General features: G+C 37.2%; 1 protein-coding gene across 4 annotated transcripts in view; it reads left to right on the forward strand.

The window, feature by feature from the left end:
• The window catches only part of nfia.S (nuclear factor I/A S homeolog), a 184,171-nt gene that overhangs the window by 5,441 nt on the left and 157,687 nt on the right, over window positions 1–21,043 (forward strand). The window contains exons 1-3 of one of the 4 annotated variants that reach the window (XM_041580112.1): window positions 8,508–9,147; window positions 9,625–9,759; window positions 15,075–15,606. In XM_041580112.1, the coding sequence (XP_041436046.1) occupies window positions 9,118–9,147; window positions 9,625–9,759; window positions 15,075–15,606 (697 nt within the window). In that variant the 5' untranslated portion in view covers window positions 8,508–9,117. Of the gene's footprint in view, window positions 1–8,507; window positions 9,148–9,624; window positions 9,760–15,074; window positions 15,607–21,043 lie in introns of those variants that run through there. The other 3 variants (XM_041580113.1, XM_018243801.2, XM_018243802.2) reach the window with 3 other exon arrangements.

Here is a 21,043-nt window from a genome sequence, read left to right on the forward strand (position 1 = left end):
TAATGGCTCTCAATACCTGTATATATGTTAATATATATCTATATATCTTAACAGCGTATGCAACCCCCCCAAAAAAAATATAATATAAAATATATATATATATATTATATATGCTATTTATTTATTTTTTTGCCGCATGCTCTATTTCGCAAATTTTTCCCAAACAAATGTACTTATATACACAAAGCATACGTGTATATATTGCATGCATAAAACGTGCAAATTTTAAAAACAGATGTTCCTGTAAAAGGCATTCCAGGACTCCAGCCCAATATAAATGAAGCCTCTTTTTATAGATTAGTGACATCAACATTGAGGACAAGGTAAAAAATGAGTATGGTTTGTCTTCTGTTGCAGAGTGCTTGTCGTGAATATCCTGTGGTTTCAAAAATCCTCCCACTTATTCCTAGTTCAGTCAATTACCCCATTCATCTGAGGGGCAGGCTCAGCCTAAGGGAATGTACACAGACTCAGATTTCTAAATGGGCAGGAAATTTATAACTCAGGCAGAGTGCTCAGTAATGACAGTAACATTATTAGCAGCATGAATTTCTTCGTTTAGTTGTGGCCTTCAGGGACAAGTAAATCTATATCTAATAAAATAGGCTGGTGCAGGTGAGGACTTAGATATCAGCTACGGTTATTTTCTATTGATACTAATGGCATTTCTGATATGCCAAATACCAGGAAATCAACATTCTTTAGAACAGCAACAACATCTATTTAAAAGGGTTAAACAAGAATATTTAGGCTATTCTGTTGTATAAAATATCACTGTTTCTATTTAAAAGTAAATTTTGACATTTTCTCAGTTACCCCAATGTTCAGAGAAATCTCAGTTTAAAAAAATATATATATTTGCCAAGTAATTTCTATGCGGTGTCTTGTAATCCACAGTAATAGCAAAGAGGAGATTTGGGCAGTTTATAGATGGTTTCTATATAGGTGTCTGGAATGCAAGGGCATTAACCTCTTCCTTGTCTGAGGAAATGGCGAAAAAACAAGTCAGGTTTAATAAGCATTTAGAAAAACCTCACATTTCCCAGAAGGAGCATTGTGATCTTCTCCTATCCTTTTGCTTAAAAAAATATTAATATTAACTTAAATATATATTTTAATTTAAATCAGCTTTTTCTAACTGCCATTCAGCTTCAGTTCTTGAAAAAACTTTTGGCTCAAAGTACAACCTTTGGTATAGCAAGGCAAAAGGGTGTACAAATATACTTTCCCTTAGAATAAAATTATTGGGCACTTCATAAAGCAGAGAACTAAGTGGATAATGCAGGACATTTTTTTTGTCAGGACTGCTATTGGACTTTGGAGGCCTGTATAAGAAATAAATGTGTGTCAACTCTAAACATTGCCCCATTGGGGTCCAGTAAACAACAGGCCTAGCATTGTTGTATTCAATATCCCCTGAAGATGATTGCCCTGCTTGCTGCACAAGTGCACATGGCTTAAAGCTTTTGCCTACTTTAGTATGCTTCACTTTATTGTAATTTTGTCATGGTAGGCCTCACCACATTAGATATTCACATGCTGAAATATTGCGGGATTTTGGGTTGGCAGTGTCCCTCAGTGTTAGTGTTGCTATTTTGCAGTACAATGAGTTTGATTCTGGCCTAGGCTCCATCTGCAAGAAAAATGTTTCCAAGTGTACATGGGTTGCCTTCTACCATACTGGCAGGTGAACGCCTGAAACTGATACAGAAGTTCTGATAGGGACATTAGACTGTAAGCGCCACTGAGATACTGTACATACTGATGAGTTTGACAAGCAATCTGGATGCATGCGTCAGTGCTATCTCTCTCTCTCTCTCTCTCTCTCTATATACACATATAGGATGGAATACTGGCAATAATAATGAAACATTGGCTACCTATGCATGTTCACTAATGCATTTGCACTACTGTATTTATGAGCCCTGTTGCTATTTATAAATGGGCAACTTCTCATAGAAATCAACAGAACAAATATGTGACACACGCAGCAGTGTTTGGTAATCATTTTCATGGATATACTGTCTTGCTTTGTTGTCTATAAACTTAAAATATTGTCACACAATCACAGAAGTGACCCATATAAATAGCTAAAACTTTTATTTTACTCCAGGCTCATATAGCTATTTATGCCTAATTTTATACCACCTCAGACCTGGTGTCACCCACATTAAAATGAAGAAAGTAAGCAGCAATGACATTCAGAAGTGATTCAGAAGTAACTTTATTCAAGCCAACACCTTGTTTTACACCAGAAATATACACTCAGTTACAAGTACACACAAAATTATTACATGGCTTTTAAAAATACACAGGGTTTCACATGGTGTACTGTGGCTTTATTGTTTACAGTTTTACTCAGCTTTATAAATATACCCAAGAGACTAAAAAACAGGGACTGTGGCTGGAAATTAGGGGCAGTTGGCACATACTATAATATGGCGCCAAAGAAAGATTTGGGTTATAACACTAGAAGTTTGGCTTCAGTCTTAATGTATCATTTTGGGCAAAAGCACCGCTGTAAGCATGATCATAACCCTTACATGAGTATAGTTTAATCCAAGGAAATGCTTACTAGGGACTAGAAGGTTTTTTTTGGAAGGGGGTATTGCAGATTGCCTTTGTCTTAATTCGTTTAGGCAGCCATCTTGCAGAAAAATGCTGAAGCACTGTTGGAACATAATGGTTAATACATGTTTGAGAAGAATTGTAATACTGATGGCGAATAAAGAAAATCTGACAAAAATGAAAAGTCTGCAGCTATTCTAATGCTGCACTTCCCCCCTCCTCATTCTCCATTGCTCTCCCTCTCTTTCTTTCTCTCAGTTTTTATTTTTGGCAAGCAGACAAGTCCTACCTCCAAAGTCAGAGTTTCTCTCTTGGATGTGAACTGTACTTTCCTCTCCCTTCCCCCTCTTAGATATGAGAGCTGTGTTTCAACTCAGTCACTAAACGTTTAGCTTTTTTTTTTTCTTTTTTGGAGCTGCACTGGGAGTTTTGTTAACTATCCAGCAACCAATGGGTAAAATTCCAGCTACCTGCTGCCCCCCCAAAAAATGAATGACTGTAAAAAAGAAAAAAAGGAATGCGTAATGATTATCAATATCAATAGCATTAGTGTTATCATTATCAACAGCATTATAGCTGTTGGCCTTTTTTATAATCAGCTAGTTTAATTACAAAAAGAGATTCTTGTGCATTATAAAATATATTAAACATTATATTAATTTAGGCGCATGCTTGTGGGGTTTAATATTGGTGGGGTAGCAAGACTTGGACACTTGCTATTATAACATGCTGTCAAGGGATGCTGATACTTGTAGTTCTACAACAACTCTTCTCATAGTAACACAGTCCATTAACTGCAGACCAGCAATTTATATGCAGTTGTTACACTACTAAACTTGGAGAAATGTTAAAGAAAAATAAAACCTGCTGTTTCAAGGACATGCTGCATTAAAAAAGACACTTAAAACCCCTCATTAGGAGCACCAGCACTGCTTCCCCAATATACACAGTGGTCATATAAACATAGTATAAACTATGTGAAAGTATCACACTCAAAGAGCCATAAAAATGATCATGCATTGTGATCGTCCCTGCAACTAATGAGTTAACTGAAGGAGCTGCTTCTCCAAGAACAGTCCTCCTATTGTTTTAATGAATGTGTTGAATTTTTTTTTTGTTCAACAAATATTGCGTACTAAAAAGGCAATGCTTTTGCAATAGCCCGAGAAAGCAAACTACAGCCATACATTGAACTGGTTAATACAGGAATTCATAAAAGTCTAAGCCGCCTCTTGCCTTGTCCCTGTATAAACTGTGCTTGGAAGGCATAGGAGAATTACAGCAGCTGGCTGATTTTGTTCCCAGTTACACCCCACTCCATTTGATCCATTGGGCCGGGCTTCAGCGTTCCTAAAATGAGGACAGGGCAAAGGTGATTATTTCATACTGGACTTGACCTGACGTACCTTTTGCATTTTGTGTAGGGTAACATAGGCCTAATCTGAATTTCTTTCATCATTCTACAGCGCATAATAAAATCACATACTTGAGTGACATGCAGTGCTTCTGTCACCAGACAAGGCAGAAAACCACAAACAGGCAGTGGCCCTAAACATGCACTCTTTTCTTTATTTATATTTAGCTTTTTTGGCTGTCAGTCCTCAGACCTCTGTGCAGTTCACACCAGCTGGAGCGCTCTTGTGTGAGCTGAATTTTCATTGCATACTGCTTCCATTCACCCTGACTAGCATTCTTTTTTCCTGGCTCGTTTATATTTACAGCACAGCTATGGAACAGAAATTTTGGCAGGACTTTACACACAGAACGAAGACCTGTCCAAAGTAACTTGCGGTTATAATCAGACTTGTGCAGTTAGCCATCAATTCATTACCAAGTGATAGACCTCATAGTATATTATAACGGAATGGGTAGACACTGGAAGGCAGTATTCATCCTGCTGTGGTATGACCTGTCACGCTGTGGCCTCTTTATAATTTCTATCTCAATAAAGAATGAACATTTTGCATTCAAAAATTCTTAATAAGGGTTCCTTATGATAGCAAACAATGTGGTATTATTATTATTATATTATAATTATTATCATATTTTTATGTAGTTTTGTGGTGTGGTAAAATTTTTTATTTACTGTCGTAATTCTTTTATTTGTATAGCGCTGACATGTTCAATCGTGATGCATATCATTCACAGCAGTCCCTGCCAATGTTCCCTCTAAATCTTTCTCGGGTATGTGCGTAAAAATAAAACTAACTAAAATAAAATAAATACAACACCAAAATTATTTGTGCGCACCACAATTTGTTTTGTGCGCGCCAATGAGTGCACACCTTAGAGAGAACATTGGTCCCTGCACCAGAGAAGCTAACAATCCAAATCCTTAACATATTCACACATACTATGGGGAGTCAATTAACCTGCTTGTATGTTTTTGGAGTGTGAAAGGAACCAGCGCCGGATTCGCTGGGCGGGCGCCCTTAGGCCGTGCGCAAAAGCGCCAGCGTGCGAGGGCCGGAGCACTGGGGAGCACAGGCGGCTGGGCGGCATGCCGCCCCCAAAAATGTGCCGCCCTAGGCCCGGGCCTATGTGGCCTCTCCACAAATCCGGGCCTGAAAGAAACCCAGAGTACCTAGCACATAGTGGCCTGACTGTAAAAAGTATGGAGAGAACATACAGACACCTGGTAGATAGTGGCCTGACTGGAATCAAACCTTGGACTAGCCACCGTACAGCTTTTTTCTTTTTGAAAGTAATTATAGATATACAAGCAGTGTCCAAGAATTACAAAACAAAGTATACTTTATTTGAAAGGCTCGCAGGCGACAGAAATAAGGTAAGAGATAGAAATGACGGATGAAGTCGCGGCGTTGATCCGACGTGACACAACTGTTGTAGGCGTTTTGTTGCAGCGCGTCGGATCGTGCAGAAAACGTCTATGTAGTCCTACCCTTATAAGATAGGACAGTTTGAAATGCACACCTTTTATCTGACTGAAATACTATCAAATGGAATTACAATGTAGGTGTAATTATGACAGTGCACCTTGCACTGAGGAAAATTAAAGACAACTAGTTCTGGTGCGGTATATACTGTATTTAGTTCAGTTGCAGTGAGTCATTTACTTGGTTTACAAGTGATCTCTCTCTGGTGCACACCATATGTGTGAGCATGTTGCAAATGGACCTAGTCCTAGAGCAGATCTGGCTTGCATATCGCACACATTTTATGCTGGGTTCTCCTAGACTGCAGATTTTTGTAAGAGTTGACATGTAAAACTGTCCAGGGTAGTAGTGTGTATATGTATTATTAATGATTATGAAATCAATTCAATGGGGGTCATTAATAAGCACTGGGCAAAATTGCACCTGGGCAGTAACTCTTAGCAACCAATCAGTGATTAGCTTTTATCAGTCAGCTGCATATTTAACACTTAAAGCAATCATCTGATTGGTTGCCATGGCTTACTGGCCATGAGCAAATTTGCCCAGTGTTTATAAATTAGCCCCATTTTGGGCTTCATAAGCACAGTTGGATTAAAGGAATGCCAACATAATTACTCCACATAGTAGGTATAACTGGGTAGATCTGCCTCACTACTCACTTTAGCTGTACCCACAGCCTGACCTATTACTTACAGCCTGACACAAATGGACATAATCATTGACATTATCTGAGGGTGAATGGAGGGCTGAAAGAGTGGCATAAAAGATGGCTTGAGAAAAGTAGAGGAAAAATGTTTTACCAGCTCCCCCCTTGACGTACTGACCCAAGACCCACATCCAACCTGCGCCCACAATTAACTTCTACTTGCCTAATGCCCACAGAGCAGTCCACCATATGTGCTAACTAAACACCCATAGATTTACTTGTATGCATATAGATGAAAGGTATAACCATAAGATCTGTATAAAAAATATTTAGTCTTGAAATAGGAAAATTAAGTTATCTGTAGGGTGCTGTGTAAAGGTTTCTTAACAAAAACATTGTTTTTTTAAAAACAAAAAAATTGATTTATTATGGATATATTTTAGGGCCCTGTTTACTACTGTTCGTAAAAATTTGCTCTTATCTCAAACAATGAATCTATCTATCTATCTATCTATCTATCTATCTATCTATCTATCTATATATCCTTCTCTCTCTCTCTCTCTCTCTCTCTCTCTCTCTCTCTCTCTCTCTCTCTCTCTCTCTCTCTCTCTCTCTCTCTCTATCCAATGGTACAATCTACATTCAGTCTTGGAAGGGCACTGATGCAGAAGAGGCAGCTTATTTCTAATGAGTGGGACATATTCCAAATGAGTGTGACTTGACAGGAATGTTATACTGCTCCCTTGTCAGCCCTAAAGTGTATGTGAAAGTGGGAAAAGAAAGGAGCAGCTTCCAGCCTTCCAAAGCCTTTATATGTCCCAGACTACGTACTTCAGTCCTTAACCCTTTAAGTACATAAATGGTGCCACTGCAGCTTGGCACAGCAGCCAGTAGTGACTTACTAAGTATATTTTTTTTTTTAAACCAGTGAAATGAATGTTAAAGTATAACATTAGCTACAGAACAGTTAAACATTTGGTACATGTAAAGTGCTTTCAGTTTTGTTTAGCCTGACAGAAAGACAAAAACTACCTATATAAAAAGACTGACTTACTTGCACCTGTTCGTGTGATCTGCTGGCATCTCTTTTGGACAGTGTAACTAAAGAGTTAAGAAAGTCTAGAAGAGCCACACCCGCTCCCCTCACCCCAGATAACCGCAAAGAGGGAGGGCAGGGGGTGGGAAATCAAGAGGTGAGGGACAGGGCGTATAAAAAAGGCAGCCAACTAGTTATTATATTGAGACAATCTTGTTATTTTGCAGGATATTGGCTGATGGAGATACAGCTTGTGATAGTTGTGTATTTATGGAGGGATAGATATGTGTTAATATTACAAGCTCTGTGTGCAGAATCTGTACAAAGTATATGGCATAGATCTTACTTTGTTAACAATCCGTTCTCTATAGTGGAATAATTCAGAAAAATTTAAAACACATTCTGTGTTTATAAAATTGTTCATTTTCTGTTTAACAAGAATGTCTGGTGTATTTTGGATAAGGCTGGTGTAAATGTATCGTATATGGTTCTTTATGATTGAATAAGATCGAGCTACAAAAATACAATCCCGTATTTACTTATTAAACTAGACCGCCTCTGCTATAAATATGACTGATAAAGCTGCAAATAGTTTGCAGTTGTCAAATGTGCCATTGTATCCTGTGGCATGTCGGAACATGCAAAAATGTTTTTCTTGTGATATAATTACCCTTTTTGCCTTGCTATAACTTCACAAAATATTTGACCACAAATGTTCTTACAGAAAAACACAATATTATATAAACACTGTTCTGGACCTCATGCCAACCTTGGTATTATGGTCTAATGCCAGGCTTGACCCTGTGTCTGGAGTGGTAGAGAGGAAGCACTGTATAGTATAGTTGATTCTGATAAAATAGAAGTATGGCATGTGTATGTAGCATGAATATATATGTCTCTCTACTATGCAATGACAGACAGCAGTTGCTACCATATAGCACTGATTTTAAAGCAGAAATATCCAGTCTGGGGCCTTCCAGCTATTGCTTCATCATGGGGTACTACATCTAGCATGGAGGGGGGTAGTAGTTCAAGAAAACCTGGCCACTGGTTAGGCTTACCTGTATTTAATACATGGGTATATTGATGATGTGCAGGGTGCAGTGCATGGAAGCTGTTCACCTCATAGGCAGCAGCATGTAGGTGCCAAGTCCATTGCATTACTATATATATTTGTTGGGTTAATGAAGCAAGCACCATGTGCCCCCCCCCCAAATATAATATCCATACGAGACCGTTAACCCCTCCTCCCCGGCAAGGCGCCGGTACCCTGGAAGTGTGGGCATAAAGGGAAGGAGGCGGTACATATAAGAGGAAAGCGCACAACGCACTAAGGGGAGGAGTGTGTCTCCTTGTTTGTGTAATTAAATAATAATAATAATAAAAAAAAAATCTTAAGTCTGATTTGGAAAGCTGAAACGGTGCAGAGGGTGTAACCGGTGCTGTGTGCCTGTGAGTTGGAGAGAGGGAGAGAGCGGCGGCAGAAAGAGAGGGAGTGAGAGAGGAGAGAGCTAATGCGAGCCTTGCAGCAGCAGAAGCAGCACATGCTTACTCGGGGCGATAGATAATGCATCATCCCATCACTCCTTTTATCATCGATACGATATAAAGAGCGCGCACAATACAGACTGGGGAGAGCCGGCCGATCCCACCCCAATTAATCATCGTCTTCTTCCTGGGAAGTTTGCAGGATCGCAGGAGTAGCGGCTGCAGCTCGGGGAACACAGCGCTTTGCCCAAGATCACAAGAGAGAGGGCGGGCAGCACACCATAGTGCCACCTTAAGAGTGGCAGCCCGAGCGAGCAGGAGAAAGCCTGAGCCGGCCTTTGCACTAGTCGGGCGGATTTATACACACACACACACGCACGGGGGAAGCATTTTCCTGTTTGGCCTCAGATGCCAATGTACAATGAATAGGTGAACTTTCTGTCCCTTTAGATGCTGTTCGGGAGATCGCCGCAAGTCAAGCCATGATGTATTCTCCAATCTGCCTGACTCAGGTACGACGAGAGGGGCTTCTGTTGGGTTACTTTCCCCCACTGACACAGCGAGACAAGGGAGCAGGCAGGTGGGAGCTGCCGCCTAACTTTGGCGCAGGCAGCTAAACTTTGTGTTTTAAGGGGGGGACTGCTACTCCTTAGGCTTCGCATGCTCCGTAGTGGGGACGGCCGCGCACCCCTTACACAATGACCTGCGTCCCTGAAGTTGTTCCGCTAGAACTCGTAACATCCCCAGAGTCGAACAGTTAGCGGGGCCCCGGTTGGTAGTGCCCTGGGAGAGGAATAAAGGCGCCCCGTGCAGGTGTGATATGCCTGTGTAGCGACTGGCTGCCGTACACTTGCTCTAGCGCTCTTCCGCTATTCCCGGGAGTTCTGTGTATACTCTTCTCGTTCCTTTAACATCCTTCTTTCCATGCTCTGTGGCCAAATTGGAGCACTTTGTATATATATATATATATATATTTTTATCTCTTGCAGAAAACGGTGTCACTCATTAAGGCTCCCTCCCTCCCAACCTATCTCGGAGACACTAGTATTTTATCGAATGTTTATGGCAGTCCAATGCTACAGGACACGTTAGAAGAACGTTTCCCCGCACCGTTCTCCCCAGTGGTAGGTCCCGAGTTGCTTGGTATCTGGGGGAACGTTCCATTTGCACAGAGCGTGGGGGTCAGGGTTCCTTTGATGGTTTGCGGGGGGGGGGCTTTATACGGGCCCTGGGACGTTTCAATAGCAGATTTTGCTTAGAGGCAAAAGAAATGCACAAAGTGACAAAATTGTCAACCTGTGGCTCTCTCTTGTATTTGACACTTTCTCCCAAACCTCTGCAAAGATTGGGAAGAGTTGTGGGGAGCAGTAGCTGAATAACAGTTAAACCAGCAGGTTGAAGATCCCCATTTAGTGCTTCGCAGTGATTTATAATCCCCTAAAAGCACATTGGCCATAATGTATCAAATAGACATTAGCATTTAAGTTAGACAGATTGTATTTAATGATGCACACTGTCAGCATTTTTATTTTTTTCATATTTTTCTCTGAAAAGATGTATTCTGTTTAAATACTTACAGCCATTATATGAGAGCAGCAGGCGAATAATATATAGACAAAAGTTGGTTGTCTAAGCAGCAGTGCAAAAGCAATTTAAAATATTTGTATATTACAGTGCATTTCCTATGAAACACAACACTATAGTCAATAGCAGGCATGCAATTATATTATTTTCACTTATATTATTTCACTTTTTAGTGTTTGTTTTAATGAACACTCTATTTGAGCATGTTTGTTTTTTTCTGGCAACAGGGTAGATTTAATTTACATTTAAAAATAAATGAATTATTCAAGACCTTTCCTATTTTTCGATTCCCAGTTCATTTAAAGTAAATAAACAAACATCCCCGATAATCTGTTTCCTTTTCTATCCAAAGATATATTTTTGCTTTAATTCTCTGTTCAAGCACATTTAGGTTTTTTATATTAAATGATACGGTCAAACCAAAGCCAGTGTTAGTGGAACAAAGTGACACTTAGGGAACGCATTATTATTGGGCTTCTTAACACGGTTACATTTGGGAAAGGACAAGAATTTTCTCTTAGTATCTGCTATTAGATTAATTGTCTATAAAACGCATCCTCAATAATTTGAATTATTGGATAGATGCACAAGCACCCTTTATTTACATAGATCACACGTCTCTAAAATTTTCTTACAATATCAAGTTAATATATTTACTTTAAAGGCACGGCATATGCTGAAATGTGCAAATAATGAACATTTAAATCATTTAACAATTAAAATCCATTGCTCTTCAATAGGACTGAGGCTTTCCAAAATTGTGAATGAAGATGAAAACAATGATAAGACTTATTCAGTGATTGGACGCAGCCATGTAGTTTTTTTGGCTGACAATTTTTTGTACTGTTTATATTTTGCTTGGCATGGGAGTCTGAGTGACTTAGATATATTTTAATAATGGCGACTCTGGATAATTTTTTTTTAAAGTTTTGCGGGGTCAAAACTTTAAAAAAGTTTTTTTTATTCTCAACCAACCAGAAGGAGCTATCTTCATTTTCAGTGTAGTATTTTTTCCATTTGAGTATATTCTCAATGTCTTCTTTTTATGAAAAAAAAAAAAAAATACAGCCTGGATTTTATATTTGTATAAACAATGAATTGCTAGTTAAAAATTTGAATACCACCAAGTGTTTAATATGTGCAGTATAGGAATGCGTTTCAGAGTCCAGACAAATATTTTTATTTAAATAATTTATGCACATGTTCTGATATAGGATGACAGAAGAATTGGATATTGTTCCCTTAGTAGGGACTTCTAATTATTTGCTTACGATTTGTGTAAAAATGTTACTGCATATTGCTGCATAAATAAAAACCCCATATTAATTAGGACAGGATTAGAACATGATAGTCTACAGAAGTGTTAGACTGAGTGATTGCTGGTAGAGTTTTTTAGTTAAATGTGTACATAGTTGTCTGCGTGTATACATATGTGGTATTATTTGTTGCTATGCAAAATAGAAATATTCAAACTTTTCAGCCCGTATCTTATCTATTTCATTCCCAATAATCATATTGATGCTGCCTTCTAAAACTTTTTGAAAAGAAGAATTCTTTATGAGTTTACAGGTCACAAAATGTTAAATGCTATGTTTAGGCCCATAAGTGTTAAACATTCCTTGTACCATCAATCATGTAATCTTTTATATATATATCTATAGATATATATACATATACATACACACACGCAAAGAGGTAAGTAGGGATTTGTAAAGTAAACCATTTAGGTATATGTAGGGAAAATAATTGGCTCACATGCACAAATATGAAAGCCTATAAACCTCCAAAAGAAATGTGCTTAATTTTATCAGTTTTATCAATTTCTCATTAAACATCATTCCTTCAACTGTCAAGTCCCATAGCCCTGTGTATGCAAATGACACATATTTTTATTAGAAATTTGTTCACTCAAGGATTTGAAGTTTTGTGATGTTTGCGGCAGGCTTAATTATGTATAGGATTATATATGGGGTCCTTTTTCTGGAACTGTTTACAGCATTGCGGGTATGTTAGTGCCTTATAAAGGAACTATATGATTTTGGAAATAGACACCCTGAAATATGTGCTAATTTTCTGAAAACATAGAAATAATATTTTGGCCTATTTAAAATATTATAATTGTTCAATGTAACTTTTAATTTTATGCTGATAAGTGAGAATCCTGTCTTGCATATCATATGTAAAGTATAGAATCTTTTGAGTCTAAATTTTTAGGTAATTGATAAGCAATGAGTCTTTGCTTTCAGAACATTTTGTTAGGAGCTGAAGGTAGCTAGTAACATAATGGAGTGCAGGCCTTCATACCATATATGTACATTTATGCAGTTACCAATGGATCCCTCTTGTAAATAATTTATAATATTTAATCATGTGTAAGAATTATAATAATAATTGATATTCTATACAGTTCTAAAGTATTCCAGAATAATTCACTTTGCCAGTTTAGTCAGCAATCTGAATAGCAGTATACAAATATAAATCACCAATTTAAATATAAAATTAATTATAAAGAAGCCAACATTTAGCCAACATGTTCAGTTGTTACAGCTGTTATTATTTGTGTTTGTAATTTATGAGTAAATCTTTAAAAGTTCATGCATCGAAAACAACATTTAAAATTCTTATTTTCCCCTTCATATGGTAAATAGCCTCTCATTTTGTTCAGATTTAGCTGCTTTATTTTCAGATCTCAATTTTAAAAAGCTTGCTAAAAAATCTCATTGGTTATATGAATGAGAAAATAGGGGCAGACCAGTTTCATGGGCCTTGGTACCAATCACCACAAAATCCAGTCTGAGATTTAAGCTGTAAATGTTCTACATATTAAAAAGTACAGTGCCCCGCTTGTCTAAGATTTTTTAAACAAATCCCCCCAAATATTGCTATCGTTTTGGTTACATTTTTCTTTCTTTTGCTTTTCAAAAATTGCTATTCAAGTGTTTATTTGCCAATGTATCATAAAAGCTTCATAGCAAGTATTTTAAACAGAGGAAATATCATTGAAATTTGAAATTAATGAAATATTGTTCTAAATGTTCAAAATAGTATAGCAATACGCTTCAGATGTTTGCTAAAATGTTAGAACATCCAAAAGTTAGGCCTCCGATTGAATAATAATATAATAGCTTCTAACAATAATGTTTAGAGGAAATTAAAAAACGTATAATTGTCCTATCAGTTGACTTTTAATAACAGTGCAGTGTATTTGTATGGCAAATATGCTCATTATACTGTTCCTGACAAGTTTTATTTCAGTTTATAACAGATAGCAGTAATTTGCAGAAGGGATGTATTGGAATGTGCAGCTCATTGTATTTTCATTGGTGATAGTAAAGTACATTAGCTTCGGAGTTAAGGTTTGTAGTTCTGGTCACCATGTTAGATTACACTCACAGTACTATAAAGCGAAGCACGGCATAAGATTGATTGTGCTGCTCAGTTTCCTGTGATAGTCCTTGAGCAGTTCTGAGTGACAAAGCACATGTGCTGAAAATAAGGATGTTTTCCTTTTGTTGTTAGATGCAAACTTCGCCAAGCAGAATAAAAAGATAGGCTGTATGCTTAGAATCATTATAGTAGGTGTTGGATTTTATTTAAGGTCTGCAATGCAAGGTTTACACAAAGTCTGCTTGACCAGTGGTGCACTATTAATTTCATAGCACACAGAGGTCCTGTGAATGCCAGCTGCATGGCAAATTGCTGTATTTCATTGTCTACTTGTAAAGATTTTTAACTCGTGCATTTTCTAAAGGGTAGGACAAACATACAGTATTTGCCGTTAAGGCCAGAAAGAATTAGAATCGTACCCTTTTATTTTATTCAGAATTTGGCACAAACAGTGTTACATTTCATGAGTCTATCTATATGTGTATTCCAGTCTAGTATTTTCCCCCATCATTTGAACAAGCCATAATACTTATAACAGCCTAGACAGCAATTTATTTTTTAAAATTACTGGCATTACAAGTGTATAAGTGGGTAGGGTAAAACTGTTCAAATGAGAAAATGAAGAAATAAAGATAGGTACCCATACAGTATACACATATAGGCCTTATCAGTGGGGTCGTGTTCTGCTCTTTACTGGCCTGGGCATGCTTTTCCATTGTATACACCGTAAGAGTGGTGCCTGTGGTGGAATACCGATGGCCCCCATAAGAAAATGGATGGAGTTAATGGCGCATGCTCCTTATGCCACCAGCAGTCACTTGCTGAGAGCATGCTCTAAAAGCGGGAATTGAGTGGCAATGCACAGAGCTTCTATCCCTGCTTTGTTTTCCTGTGCCACTGAGAGAAGAAATGAACTGTGGCATCCGCTGCTGCCTCCGGAACATCCTTTCTTTTTTTTTTTTTTTTTAACTGTGTAGTATCCTTTGTGGAATCCAAAAAAGCCTAAACCCAACAGAAAAAAAACATACAGGCAAACAAAATGGTACTATTTTTGTCAGCACAGCAATGAACTCGCATAGAAAGTATACACTAATTGTATTGCTTTATTTCTGTCAGAATACCATATTTCTCATGGTATCTATAATGGCATGTTAAATAGAAGTTAGTCATTTACAATGTATTAATACCGTTGGACTTACAGGAACAGGTCTTCATTTCTAATTGTAAATATTGACCTGCCTTTTACAGACTTTTTGGAAATATATGTATTATATGAAGTAGCATGTTCTTGTTTAATATTGAGTAACTAGACAGATTAATATACAACGTGTGCAGAAAAACAGTATGAAAAATCTGTGTGTTTGTGAGTTGCAAGTAAAGAATACAGAGTAGAAATCAGTTTACCTAATGCACTTTTTATATTCTGCACTAGCATAGCATAAACAATATTTTGCACTTCTTTCTACAGGATGAATTCCATCCATTTATCGAGGCACTTCTTCCATATGTCCGTGCAATTGCCTATACTTGGTTTAACCTCCAAGCCCGCAAACGCAAGTACTTCAAGAAGCACGAGAAGCGGATGTCGAAGGATGAAGAAAGGGCAGTCAAGGATGAACTGTTGAACGAGAAGCCAGAAATTAAACAGAAATGGGCGTCCAGGCTCCTGGCCAAGCTGCGCAAAGACATCCGCCAGGAGTACCGTGAGGATTTTGTGCTTACTGTAACGGGAAAGAAGCACCCCTGCTGCGTGCTATCCAACCCTGACCAGAAAGGCAAGATCAGGCGGATCGACTGTCTGCGGCAGGCCGACAAGGTCTGGCGCCTGGATCTGGTCATGGTCATCCTCTTCAAAGGCATACCCCTGGAAAGTACGGATGGGGAGCGACTTGTCAAATCGCCACATTGCACCAACCCTACACTTTGCGTCCAGCCACATCATATAACGGTATCGGTCAAGGAGCTTGATTTGTTCTTGGCATACTACGTACAGGACCAAGGTATGTCCAAAATGTGGTTTATTTCTTGTTATACTACTGACTTTAATATAACCATATGTGTATGCAGTGGGGCAAGGTTAAGGGCATATGTATCATTCAGTAACTTACTGTATTTTAAAAGAAAGCATCCTTTAAAAAAATGATATCTACTGGTTTAGATGTTTAGTATACACTGGTGGTTTATCATTTTACAAGAGTGAAATCTCTACATATTAAGCTAACACTTTGAATTGTTTGCATGCCTTTTTAACCGAACTTGGTTCCTTTTGAAACATCTGCAAAATATAACGAGACGTTCTTAAAATAGATTTTACTCGCTGTTTTATATCAGTAGAGCATTCTGGGTATTAACTAATTTACATGGCTGTATGCAGTACTACCAGTGCCAATTTCTGTCCCAATCTAAACTGTGCTGCCATTAAAAGTCTAGTTTAGATTGTCATTCACCACTAGGAATCATCTATTAACCACTAGGAATCATCTATTATTAGCAATTGCCAAAATTTGGTTAAGTTGTATTTATGTTTGATTATTTTGCAGTTGTGGTCCATAAATTATTTATCTTCTTAATTTAGACCTACATTTATAATTTACATAGACCAGTGCCACAGTATTTAGAATTATAACCTCTCCCTTTTCTAGATCACTTTTAAAGCTTTATATATTAAGTCCTGTTTGCAGATTAATTTGAAGAGAGTACAAACTAAGTACCTGTACAGAATACACAGAAGCAATTGTAGAGCCTTTTAACATCCGCTTTTAAACTTAAGTAAGGTTACAGCAATTATGTATATGTATTAACTTCAAACTGGCTTATAGTAAAGGTAAAGGTTTTGTTGTTTTGTTGCTACTTTAATTTTGCATGTTCATTGTATTCTGGTCAACTTTCTCATTGTGTCTCCCACCATATCACAACCTTGTCTGTTAGTATCTCCACTTTAACTTTTCACCAATGACTTTAACCTGATATTGATCATCTCGCAGTGTCTGGTAACGTAAAAGCTGTAACAGTACCCAGCTCAAGAGTCCACCATTGGATAATTAGCCATATTTAAGTGACTTGGTATGATTAGGTATTGATTTGTAGTTCTCTACTAAATGTAAACTTCATGTGGTCATATATTAAGAAGAATCTTCTTAAGTTTTATCTTCTCATCTAGTTTGGCCCTAACCGCCTGAATGTATTATATTGTGCTTCTTTTTTTGTGCAGAAGAAGTATGGGAGAAATAAAAGTCTAACTCTCGCAGTTAGGGCTTTTGTTTCTTGTAATATGAGCCCAAAGCGGTGAGATGGAAGAGCCTCAAATAACCTTGGTGAATATCAAACTTTGGTTAACCCCTTAAGGGCCACTGGTGTCTTACAGAGACTTCCCAGCGAGTTACATCCTTTTGTACATTTCACAGTTTATACACAGGGGCACATTTTATTTTACCTATGCTATTCCCCTAAATGAATTACCACTGAGAGTGAGATGGAGAATGATTTCTATGTTGAGTATTTAAGAATGAGAATTGCAGAAGTTCAAGATTTTGAGACACTAATGAGCAGGTCTATAAAACTGTTTTCACTGGGAGAAAAAAAATCAAAAAAATGTATGTAAAAATGTATTTAAAGAAATTATACTTTTCATGGAAAAATATTGCCCAGACATATGTTTTTAATCTTCAGTTTTATTGTTGGTGTTGTTTTCACTTCTTTGCAAGTACTCCTTGCAGGTTTCAGCATCTATTCTTTATGTTCCTAAAAACCTGTATAGGTTTGCCTTCTGCAGAAAGAGAGAATTGTGGTCTTACTCTGGTTCTTTTTTGAACTTACAATCGGCATGAATGTCCTAAAATACTCCTCATGTGTGCCCACCCTCGCACTTGGAAAAAATTGTTTAATTAAAGGCGAGCCTTATGTAAAACTGTGTGAAACTTTATTTGCTTTCCCTAAAGTCCCCATTGGGAGCTATTCTAACACAGTAGAAGAATTTCAATATGGCTAATTTAAACCAATTTCCCAAACCCCTTTTTTATTTTCTATTGCAGCATTATAGAATAAGGCCATCTTGTACTTTTGCGCAAATCCACATTGCTTTTGGAGACAAGTTGAGTTTTGAGCACTGCAATGAAATCTGACAGTATGTAAATTAAATGCACAAATATATTGTTAGGCACTCTAACAATTCCATTAAATGCACTTGTGAATACAGCCTGAATTGACGCAGTGGTAAGCTTTCTTGTACAGCTTCTTATAATGTATAATTTTGCTTGGGGTTTCCTCTCCAAGGTTTTTCTTATCAAGGCAGCAATTCATGGCCAGCACATTGCACAAATTTGCAGCAAAGCTGGCCTATCCAGTTTAACCCACACATTGCCTAGGTGATTTTGAACTCATCACTCTGACAACATATAGAACATAGAACAAATAGTTAGACCTTACTTGAAAACTGCGTTTTTCAAAACTATAGTATCTTATTCACATTCTATAACGACTGCAATAGAAACAGCTTTTATTTAATTTGTAATATTCTTAATCAGCCTTATTAGTTGTGTCCCCATGCAAAGAAAACCAAAATCAAATGAATGAATGCAGGTTAATGCTGAATGTTACATTTTAGGAAATCACTTGCATCTGTCTCTTCTGAAAATGGATACTTTGCTTGCTTTACTTTTGCTTGCTATATGTTTATTGTAGGTATAACAGGTATAGCCATAAATGTTTCAGTGCAAAATTTGTACATTGTTTTGAAGGATGAAAAGATGTAGTAAAAAACAGCACAATATTTAAAAGAAACTTTTTTTCCATTATATTTTACATTGTGCAAAAAAAACGAGAAGAAACAAAATCAGCATGATGCCCTTAAAACCTGCCGACAGCCAAGCGAGAGGCATGTTTTCTGTAGATTGCACTAAAGAAAAAAAGGGAAGATTTGCTTGAATGCCAGTGTTGGTTGGCAGTTGCATTAGGATTGGCATGAGCCCCTCTTTGTTTTGCTCAGAAGGCCCGTGATTCGTTGGTTGGCATCCGCATTGCAGTGTTGAGCGATGCTTCAATATATTGACAATTTCCAGAAATAGCAAAGTCAATAATCTGCATTTTTCTTTTAATATCTATTGGCTCTCAGATGGCTCTCAGATCCTATAAATTCAGGCTTTAAAAAGGGGTGATTTCTTATCTTGGTCCTGAAAAATATAAAATATTTTTCTGTTTTATTTTCCTTTAGTGACCCCCCCTGTTCCTTTTTAACTTCTACACTGCCTTGAGTAGTATGAGCACACCTGACATGGAGTGAAGCGGTTAAATTCTGAAGCATGTGCTCTCATTAAAGAATTCAAATTTCAGAGCAGTGGTCCAAAATTCAGGTCAAATTATTCTATCATATAGAGATGTTTGAGCTCATACGTGTAAAGTTTTTCTTCATGTGTATTTATTTATTTATTGCCATAATGTCATTTTGTATCATACATAGCTCTAATTTTAGCAGAGATGTGTACATTCTGTTTCTTTACAAATGATCTCATAGTACATAGCCCAAAGCATCACTAGTCAGAAAAAAAAATCCCTTTCACTTGGGATCTGAATTAATCCCTGTAGTTTTTTTTTTTCTTCTGCTGTGGACTGTTTCTACAAGATCCGCCATTTTGTTTGTCAAGTGCCAAGAGTACAAAAAAGGCAGAGAAACTGCATGATGCCAATAATGGTTGCCACTGGCACCGAGGTTGGCATCAGACCCTCTTTGTCTGCATTTTGCTTGCCTTTGATTCGTTGGTTGGCATCCGCATTGCAGTGGGCAAATTGTAACATTTTTAACAATCACAGAATGAAAGCAGTTTGCTTGCTTCTATCAAGAAAGCCACGTTTTAAATGCTTTTTTTCTGCTGTTTCGGTAAATTTAAGACAAATGTGCCCTTTTATTTAAAATGTATGTCTGCCTATCTATGCCTATCTGCTATCTACAGTATCTATCTATCTATCTATCTATCTATCTATCTATCTATCTATCTATCTATCTATCATATATCTATCTATCTCTAGATGCTTGTGTATTAATTTATGCGTCTCTATCAACATAAATGTAATGTATTGTGGATTTCATAGTAGTGCATATACTGCATATATCTGCATGAAGCAGATGATTGTGCACATTTGCTTTCAGATAAAATATTGCTTTATCCTCAGGAGTTACTGCTTAGGAATTACTATTGCATCTGCAAAATCCTCAAATGATGTTAATCAGGCTGCATTACTCAAAATGTACCTTTAGAAAACTGTTAAAGGTGGCAATTTACAGATATTGCCTGTTGTGAATTTATTTATACTCCAAAACATATGTTTTATTATCTGCCAGTGAGAGGAACAAAGCAAATCTGAACCTGCCTTTTGCTTGCATTGAAACCAGGGCCATGGCATGTGGGGTGGGAAGTGAAGTATTATTTTTAAAAAATTATGTGTATAAATAAAATCTTTAGTTTTTTTTTAATGTTAGCTTAAGTATAGCATGGGTTAGTAATATAAAAGAATGAGTTAAAGTGAAGCATGTGTTAGTAATGATGAAATACAAACTAAAACCATAACTTTTAACAAGGGGGGGGGTTCTTTCTATGTAATTCTCTGGTCCGTTAGTAAAATATTAAAGGGGCAGTATACACATGTGTGCACATTTTTTCCAATTTGATCAAAATAAATTTAATTTATCCCACGCACAGGGAGTGGCAGGCTGGCCAGCCGGTTGCCTAATGCACCTGGTTGACTTGGCCCAGCACTGCCTGTCACATTTACTCTCAAGAACCAGGAAACCCATTATCCAGAAAGTTCCGAATTACTGATAGGCCATTTCCCATAGACTGCATTTTATCCAAATAATCCAAGTTTTTAAAAATGATTTCCTTTTTCTCCTTAATAATAAAACAGTTCCTTGTACTTGATCCAAACTAAGATATAATTAATCCTTATTGGAAGCAAAACCAGCCTTTTGGATTTATTTAATGTTTACATGATTTTTTGACTTAAGTATGAAGATCCAAATTACGGAAAGATATGTTATCCAAAAAGCCCCGAGCATTCTTAATAACAGGTCCCATAACTGTACATTAAAATTAAGTTTATTGAGGGTTTGGCTAATTTTACCTAAACCAATTAAGCCTCTTTACTTAATGCTGAGGTAATGTGTATGCCTATAATGAAGAAAAACTAATTTTGACAGTTTAGAGATTTAGCTTTCTTTTGAGCAGCTTTCCAGAATTGATTTACTTTTTTCATGCAATCAATTAATTTCACAGTGATTAAGCCTAGAATTCACTGTTAACATGTAACCATGGTCTGTTAGAAAGTGTGCAATGTTGGATTCCTGGAAGCACTTTATAGAGGCAGCAAGAGTATTAAGTATTAGTTTTAATTGAGTCATGTTAGCACACTGCTTTTTCCAAACCCTTTCATTTATAAATCTCTAAA

This window comes from Xenopus laevis, chromosome 1S (assembly GCF_017654675.1).
Source record: "Xenopus laevis strain J_2021 chromosome 1S, Xenopus_laevis_v10.1, whole genome shotgun sequence".
NCBI classification, from domain to species: Eukaryota; Metazoa; Chordata; class Amphibia; order Anura; family Pipidae; genus Xenopus; species Xenopus laevis.